The sequence below is a fragment of the Rhincodon typus genome, chromosome 2 (assembly GCF_021869965.1).
Source record: "Rhincodon typus isolate 14 chromosome 2, sRhiTyp1.1, whole genome shotgun sequence".
In the NCBI taxonomy this organism is placed as follows: domain Eukaryota; kingdom Metazoa; phylum Chordata; class Chondrichthyes; order Orectolobiformes; family Rhincodontidae; genus Rhincodon; species Rhincodon typus.
The window spans coordinates 42,482,311-42,491,764 of NC_063333.1; the positions used below are offsets into that span (position 1 = coordinate 42,482,311).

The 9,454-nt window shown below is 40.4% G+C and overlaps 1 protein-coding gene across 1 annotated transcript in view; it reads right to left on the reverse strand.

The window, feature by feature from the left end:
- The window catches only part of LOC109916415 (zinc transporter ZIP12), a 70,105-nt gene extending 61,920 nt beyond the window's left edge, over window positions 1–8,185 (reverse strand). The window contains exon 1 of the mRNA XM_048606966.1: window positions 7,958–8,185. Within this exon, the coding sequence (XP_048462923.1) occupies window positions 7,958–8,185 (228 nt within the window). The remainder of the gene's footprint in view (window positions 1–7,957) is intronic.
- Between the last annotated feature and the right edge of the window lie 1,269 nt (window positions 8,186–9,454).

The window sequence follows — 9,454 nt, forward strand, 5'->3', positions numbered from 1 at the left end:
AAGTGCAAAAGGTTTGTTGTCCTGTAGCAGACATGCTCTCAGGCCTTTCGGGGATGCACATTGCTTCTAATGCAGATCACAACATTGAAGTAACCATTTAATGGATAATAAAATATGTTTTAGAGATTGAAAAGCTGGAGATCTTCATGCCATATATATTACGCATTATTACAGGGACGGTTTTGTAAAGGACATACCTTGGTTACAAAATTTGAAAGATATGGGAATAAAATATTAAAGAAACTGAGATATCTTTGTATGTCATTTTGCTCTTGCAGTGTAGGCATATCGTATACTTTTTCTACTTTGGTAATGTCAGGTCAAATGCGAGACAAGTGAACCAAAAAAGTTTGTCTTGGTTCATTTTCTTTGACATTTTTTTACTGTTGAAAACAAAACAATTCTTCTGTGCTGCTACCACGTGCTGATGGAGGTTCATATGATGCAAATGTTTAGGTCTTCAGAGAGCTGCTGGAATTCTCTTCTCCTCACAGCACTGTGGGTGTATCTACACTAAATGGCCCAAGCAATTTGAGGAAGCAGCTGACTATCACCTTCTCAAGGGCACCTAGGAATGGGCAATAAATGGTAACACAGCCAGTGACACCCACATCCCGTGAATGAAAATAAAAGTTGCAATCTCATTTGTAATACAGACAAATTAGTAGATACTTGATGATATAAAAGAACAAAGAACAAAGAAAATTACAGCACAGGAACAGGCCCTTCGGCCTTCCAAGCCTGTGCCGATCCAGATCCTCTATCTAAACCTATTTTCCAAAGGATCTGTATCCCTCTGCTCCCTGCCCATTCGTGTATCTGTCCATATACATCTTAAATGATGCTATCGTGCCCGCCTCTACCACCTCCTCTGGCAATGCGTTCCAGGCACGCACCACCCTCTGCGTAAAGAACTTTCCACGCATATCTCCCTTAAACTTTTCCCCTCTCACCTTGAAATGGTGACCCCTAGTAATTGAGTCCCTCACTCTGGGAAGAAGCTTCTTGCTATCCACCCTATTTATACTTCTCATGATTTTGTAGACCTCAATCAGGTCCACCCTGAACCTCCGTCTTTCTAACGTAAATAATCCTAATCTACTCAACCTCCCCTCATAGCTAGCACCCTCCATACCAGGCAACATCCTGGTGAACCTCCTCTGCATCCTCCCAAAGCATCCACATCCTTTTGGTAATGTGGCGACCAGAACTGTACGCAGTTTTCCAAATGTGGTCGAACCAAAGTCCTATACAACTGTAACATGACCTGCCAACTCTTGTACTCAATACCCCATCCGATGAATGAAAGCATGCCGTATGACTTCTTGACCACTCTATCGACCTGCGTTGCCACCTTCAGGGTACAATGGACCTGAACACCCAGACCAGTGTATCAGTGTAACACTCATGATCAATGTATCATCGGAATGTCCTGGCTGACAGATAATCCCAAAGGGCCACATCATTAAAGTATTCTTTGAGAATGGATAAAGCCAAAGTGACAGACCATCAATAAAATCCTGCTTTAGGTGCAGGAAATACTCATGTTACAGCCAGCAAACCACATCAAAGTAACAAAACTTGTAACAGATGCAGTTTGTCACACAGACCCAAAAGCTGGCAGGCTTTTCTTGAAACCTGTAAAGTATATCACACCAAAGGATGCCGGGTGTACACGTACGGGAAATCTCGACAGCCAGGCCAGACCCTAAACAAAACACAAGTGATCAACAATATGTTATATTGCCACAACGCTAGTAGCAAGGATAGTGTTGAGAAGGTGCACAAACACAAATGCATGAATGAAATTCAGAGTCAACAAACAGAAAGGCAAATTTCAGAAAATGACCAAGCTTTCCATATTGTTAATCTCAAACACCATTTGATGGCGAATGACGATCAGAACCTCTTACAACCATTAATATCTTAAGTCCTGCATTCAATTCTGGCCTCCCTGCTACAGGAAAGATGTTGTGAAACTTGAAAGGGTTCAGAAAAGATTTACAAGGATGTTGCCAGGGTTGGAGGGTTTGAATTATATGGAGAGGCTGAATAGACTGGGGCTATTTTCATTGGATCGAAGGAAGCTGGGGGTGACCTTATAGAGGGTCATAAAATCATGAGGGGCATGGATAGGGTGAATAGCCAAGGTCTTTTTCCCAAGTTAGGGGGATCCAAAACTAGAGGGCATAGGTTTAAGGACCTCAGGGTCTGTTTCCTTGCTGTACAACTCTATGACTTTATGATTCTAGACTGCTGAAAAGACAGAACAACATACATTAAAATCTAAAATGGACACAGGAGCAAGCCAAAATATTACCACTTCACATCCTTAAAGACATGTTCTGAACAAATGGTGCAGCTTATGAGATACTGTCTGCAAAGACCATTCCCTTTGCCACTCCTTAGTTCGCACTACACTCCCAAACAACCACTTCAATCCACCCAGTACCTTCCCCTGTAACTGTAAAAGATGCAATGCCTGCCCACATACCACCTCCCTCACCTCCAGTCAGGGCAGTAAACAACCCTTCGAAGTGAGACAGAGCTTCACCTGCATCTCCAGTAACCTAGTTTACTGCATTGAGTGCTCCCAATGTGGTCTTCTCTACATCGGTGAGACCAAACGTAGACTAGGTAACCATTTCCATGAGCACCTCCACCTGCCCTGAAACAGCCAACCTAACCTCCTGGTCACCACCAATTTCAACTCCCCACCCCACTCCCCCTCCGACATGTCTGTCCTCGGCCTCCTCCAGTGTCACAGTGATTCAGAACGCAAATTTGAACAACTGCACCTTATCTCTCGCCTAGGCACCCTACAGCCCGGAGGACTTAACATTGAGTTTTCCAATTTCAAATGACCTTCCCACCCATCCCCCAGCTTCCCTTTCCAGCCCCACCTCCTCCCTTCCATTCCACCTTCTGACCCTCCGTACCAGCCAACCTGATTCATCCCTCCCATTGAGCAACCAGGTCTAACTACTACCAGTGCCCACCTATCCTCACCATTCCTCTACCACCCCTCCCCCCATCTCTTTATCTGCAGCTCCCCCTACTCCTACATCCAGCCCTGAAGAAGGGTAATACCCGAAACATTGACTGCTCCTTTCCTCCAGATGTTGCCTGACTTGCTGTGTCCTTCCAGCCTCCTGTTTGTCTACAATGTATAACAAAATACTGATTCCATTCATTAGAAGGATCACACTGATGTGCCAATACTATCGCTGGCAGGTCACATGACACAATCAAATCAGTCAATGATTTCTGGGCCCAAATGAATTTGACATGTTTGGAAATTTTAATGTAAGAATGCTGCAACCCCATTTATTGATTGTCCAATGAAATCTAGTGTACACAACCAGGAGAAGATTCAAGCAAAACTGAATGAGATGAAGGAAATAATTTGGATTGGTGTAGCTCCATCATAAACTTTTTAAAGAAAGATGCACAGTAAACATATGTCTAGATCCACATCAACTTTTCACTTTCGATGTGTCCACAGAAAATACCAGTGGTGGAAGAATTAAATTCCAAATTTTCCAAAACAAGATTCCTTCCCAAGCTAGACATGAAGCATTAGTACTATTCCGTCCATTTAGCAGAAGAATCCTATCACACATGAAATTTCAGATGCTATTTGGACAGTTCTGTCTTCAACAATTACCATATGAGTGATCAATTAGCCATGGCATATTTTAGCAACACATGAATAAGACTGTTGGGAATATGCCTGGTTGCATTTGCACTGCTGATGCTATATCAGTCCTTGGTAAGACAAAGATAGAACACAACCTTACCCTTCATCTATTGACAAATAGCATGATGGCAAAGACTGGTATTTAACAATAGAAAGTGCCAAGTCGACATTGGGCAGATAAACTACAGCAGTTTCATTTAATCCACTCCTGGAGTCCACCTGATCCAGGGAGAGCAAGGTTGTTAAGCGAATGCTGACCCAGCAGGATAAAGAGGATCTGCACGGTTAATCAGATTTCTTTAATATTTTCTCACCATTCATTCACTGCCGAGAGATATTTATTCAAGAAGGATATCTATGTATGGCAAGACAATCGTCAATATTTCTCCAATCCTTTCAGTCAGGTTCTGCCAGCAAAAACTTGCCTATTCAATACTACAATCCCAGTAAAGTCAGGATTTTCTTTGTTTATGCATGGCAGAAACTCCTAGCCATGTATCATTGACAAGGCAAAATGTTTATTGCCATTGGTTCAAAAATCCTGTCATCTGAGCAAGCAAACTATCCCAATATAGAGCACAAGGTATTAGCTCCAACATGAAGCAACATACTGCTTTACATGGAGCTAGCAAGAACTGCAGATGCTGGAGTCAGAGTCAATACAGTGTGGAGCTGGAGGAACACAACAGGTCAGGCAGCATCAGAAGACCAAGAGAATTGATGTTTCAGGTTTACACCCTCCACACTATATTGAAACTGCTTTACATGTACTTATTTGACAAGAGATTCACGATTGAAATAGTTCATAAGTCTTTGGAAATTACCTGCTGCAAACAGTAAACAGCTGCACAGCTGCATTTTCAACATCAACTTGTCAAGATGAAAGAATATGTCTTTGAAGTAAAATACTAGCCAAGTAATAGGATGATTATGTCTTACACACTGAGCATATTACCCGACCTTTAACGTGACCAAAATTTTCCACTGGATCTGTATGTTAATGGTCTAAATTATGAAGTTTGAAATGTTCTCACTGTTGATATGTTAAACTTTGATCAGAGCCAATGTGAACAGCTGAAATTGACAAATGTCAAAGATAAGCAACTACAAGAATTGCAAAAGATCATCACTCAGGGATGGCCAAACACTATTGAATATGCACCTGAGAATATCTGTTCATTTTTGCCATGTGGATACTAACTTGGTATATCATGGGAAGCCATCTTCAAAGACAAACAAGTCCTAATACCAAGGCCATTTTGCCAAGATATCAAGTGCATATTATAGAATCCCTACAGAGTGGAAACAGGCCCTTCGGCCCAACAAGTCCACACCTACCCTCAGAGAATCCCACCCAGACATATTCCCCAAACCTACCTAACCTACTCTTCCCTGAACACTTGGGCAATTTAGCATGGCCAATCCACCTAGCCTGCACAACTTTGGACTATGGGAGGAAGCTGGAGCACACCCGCGCAGACACGGGGAGAATGTGCAATCTCCACACAGACAGTCACCCAATGGGGAATCGAACCCAGGCCCCTGGCGCTGTGAGACAGCAGGGCTAACCACTGAGCCACCGTGCCACCCCTATGCTAGATAAATGATTATGAACGCAAAAGACAATTAGTACATGAATTAGGATATTCAATGACTCATGAATATATCTGATTTATGCCAAACATATCAGGGAACATCTACATTCACTCAATGTTCCATCCACACCTTGGATGGCAAGAGACCTATTCACAGTAGGTGGGGAAAATTACATTCTTGTGCAGATTACTTCTCTGAATTTCTCTTTTTTTGACAATATAGCAACACAATAAGCTCAGCTGTTACCTAACATAATAACATGAATGTTATTTTCAGTTTATTTGCTGCCCCAGATTGATTAGTGTCTAATGACAGACAACAACACATTGGCAAATTACTTTCAAGACTCACAAACTTAGTGCAGAGTGACCCACATCATATCATCACCCAACTATCAAATGGTTCAGCCAGAAATTATGGTATGTACTATCAAATCAATGATAATTGTCAAGCAACGAAGCAATGTCTTTGCATTGCAGTGCTATTTTTTTGTGCAACACTAATGGAGAAGGGAATATTATCCCCAGCACAACTTCTGCTCAGAAGACCTTACCCAGCAACCAACTTTTCAGCCATTCTGAGACACAGAACATTTAGCTTCAAAGACAGAGAAAAAGGAAACAGATACACATTAAGTGAGCAGGTAGAGAACTGTGTGCTGGGTAGAATGCAAGTTAGAAATAAAAATATGCCTTTGACAGAGAATATTGGAAATTCAGACTCTGGAACAACATAAACAACCGAACACCACAGGCAGCAAAACATCACAAACACTAGATTACCACCTTAACCAAAAGATCGCATCCTAGAACCTCACATGGAACTGAAACTCTGTGTGTATTGGCATCCCAAATACAGAAACACTACTTACACTTGAACATCATGTGTACTGGATGGATACACACTGGAACCTCTGATAGATCGTAACGCACCAAACTGGAGTCTCATCTACAGGACCACGGTGTACTGAATCTTGTTCTCAAACACTATAAATAGTGAACTCATAATAATAGTGCAATGTTACAGTCTCATGTGCAATGGACACCACATCTTTGGGAACATAATGTGCCCTCAACATAATATCCAGTCATTCAGTCAATAAATTTATGACTGTCACTCTTTATCTGTGCTGAAAAGAAGTTTAATTCGTTCCAAACGACAGCAAACTGACCTGAGGCAGTTGTAAGGCACATCAAAACAGGTAAAGCACTAAGCACTTCTATTGCTGTAAATATGTGTGATAAGCTTTGATGGCACCGAAATGAGTTCAAATGAATTAGAGATTTTGTGCAATAAGACCCTCCCACATAGGTTTCACTGGCTGTGTTCATTCACATGCTTGCTGCTGGCTGCTACTGAACTCATTACCTGCTTGGAACCTCTGCTACAATGTTCACTTCTGTTAGTTTTGTGGGGAAATACTGACATCTTGCTCTTGCATCACTGGTTCACGAGTGTATGTCACTGAACTTGGTTTTTGGCCAACACATTTCTGGAATATTCCATGTAGTTTGGCTTTTAAAATGCCCTCAACAATCCTTAAGGAGCAAATTTATTTTGTTCAGCTCATTTCTACTAAAGCATTCTGCATAGTAATTATGGTAAGCATAGAGGTGCCAAAACTGTTTTACTCATAAGGAACTGAAGAAGAAAATGTAGCTGCTGACTACTTGAGCTTAGAAACTACAAATATGAATCTTTGCAGCAACCTCATTGCTAGATGTATGTATAGAATATATTTAATGTCACTTTAAAATGATTTGAATAGATTTAAACTACAGATGTAAGCTTTTGAAGTGAAACTCATATTAAAAGAAACTTTGCTCTCTCACCATTCATTTAAAAATAAATATTTTGGGCATATGACACTTTCTGCATCCTGGGGGGATCCCAATGTGTTTTACAGCCAGTGAAGTATAGTCGTTGTGTTTTGTGCACGCAACAATTAACAACTAACCAACCAATAATGAATAACTATTTAAATTGTTTTGGTGGTGTTCTGTTGGTCGGAGCATCAGGAGAACAATCTGGTCTTCTTCAAAATGATACTCTAGGTTCATTAAATCTCTTTTAAAAAAAAGGATTTGTGGCCCAAGCAATGACAGTCTTCCACAATATTGCGCTGAAGTGAAAGCTTTGGATGATTTGTGGCTTGGATCCAGGGCAGGTAGTGTACGTCTTATGTCTCAGTGGGAAACTGGGAGCTAGGGACTGCTCTCCTATGGATTCTTTGGCAGCATCTGTGGCATAAATATACGCAGCAAAAATTAGTGAGTATCTTTTGTTGTATAAGAAGCATTCCTGTGGGGTGAGGTGGAGCAGGAGCACTCCCAGACTCCATACTATCCCAATGGATAAGTCCCTCCCTACCTTTCCCTTTTAAAACTTCATGCTTCCACCTTGAAGCAGCAGTCAGCAAGACAACAGATAGCATTCACCTATTAAAAGAACGATTTTGTTATGGATGTACTACAGGGCTCAACAACAGAACCATATTATGTCAATGAAGTCAATAAACATCAGTACATGAACTTAGCAGGAGAAGGGCTGCCATTCAAGTTCAGCTGACACACCTTTCAGCTGGTTCTGTCAAATCACAAAATAATTTGCTAGGGCCAATTCTTCTTCAGAAAGGCATTAAAGCTTAAGATACAAACGTACCTTGTCACATTGCTCTTTTGTACTCGCTATCCTTTCTGAGCACTTTACTCGATCCCATAGTATTTGAATCAGAAAGCTTATCTGATTATTGGAAAATGCAACTTGGTCATTTAGAGACAAATGATGCAGCAATTCACTCAGATATTCATTTGCACGACCATCAGCCTGATTGTACTCCTTGGTCTGTCCTATGATGATGTAAATGCTCGCTGTACTGACATAGATCATCCAAACACCAAAATGTAAATTCCAAAGCAGCATACTTCTCCTTTCTCGCTTCTTACTTCTCTTCGTAATTTATCCTTCTTCTCATGCAGTTCTCAAATCTAGAGAAAGAAAAGATTTTCGCTTTAAGCCAGCTAAGCAACAGCTAAAATGGAGTGTAATAACTTTGATGGCCAAACTGCTGTTCAGCCATTCTATCAAACCATGTTTTACAAGTTCATATTCCTTGATGTTTCACTTGTTACATACTTTTAGATGTATAAATGTTTTAATGATGTTCTCTCATTATGCGAGATTTTTAACTGATAAAGTCTGGTATCTCATTTTCCAGCATAAAGACTACACTTAGCAAATATTAACTAAATAGCAGTGATGTTTGATTTTCTTAAATTAAACAGGTTTATGTTGAATCATTTTATGTCAAGTTATTGATTTAATTTTTGTTTTGTTTGCTGGACTATAACTTTCTCATGTATTTATTAACATTACATATTAGTTTGCATTATGGTCTAAGTATTCAAATTGGAACTAATCAGATTCCAATCTCTGTGTGTAACTTAGGTCATATCTGATTGTCAACAAACCTCAAATGATGCATTTGGAAAGTTCTTTTTATTACTGCTGTATTTACTTTTCTATTTAGGGCAAACTATTCCACACAGTTGATAAAATGTTCAGATTTATTTCTTGATGTTGGAACCTTAGGTCATGTGTCTGAGGGAGACAATGCAAAAAGGTCTTTTTACTCTGCATAATTTTGCTGACTTTCTGGCTCACCTGTTCCTTTTTTTATTGTTGCATTATCTTTTTTGTTCTTTTGCTTTCCAGTTGTGGATGTCTCAGCACAGTCATGCACCATTTGCTGTGAGGGAAGTCAGGAACCAACTTCTAACACTGTTGTTTCTTTTAAAGAATCAAGGAAGTAGCAGTCACGAGTTTATTGTTGATTGCGTTTACAGCTATTTCATATGTAGTACACTGAGTCTAGGGTGTATGGGGACTGCAAAAGTGTTAGGAAAACAAGCAAGAAGTAGAGAAGCTCAATAAACCCGGGTTAGAAAAAGAAAGCACGAGTAAACAGAAACAAGTCAAAAGAAAAGCAACACACAATGAAAGGGAATCAAATGAAAACATAGGAAGAGAAACTGAGAAAACAAAAGGATAAGAGGCAGAGAAAGACAGACTGTTTGGTGAGGCAATGATCTGGTGCCCCCTGAAGCTTTGACCTAAATACGCCGCTGTTAACATTGTTAATCCATCAGTCAATTGTTT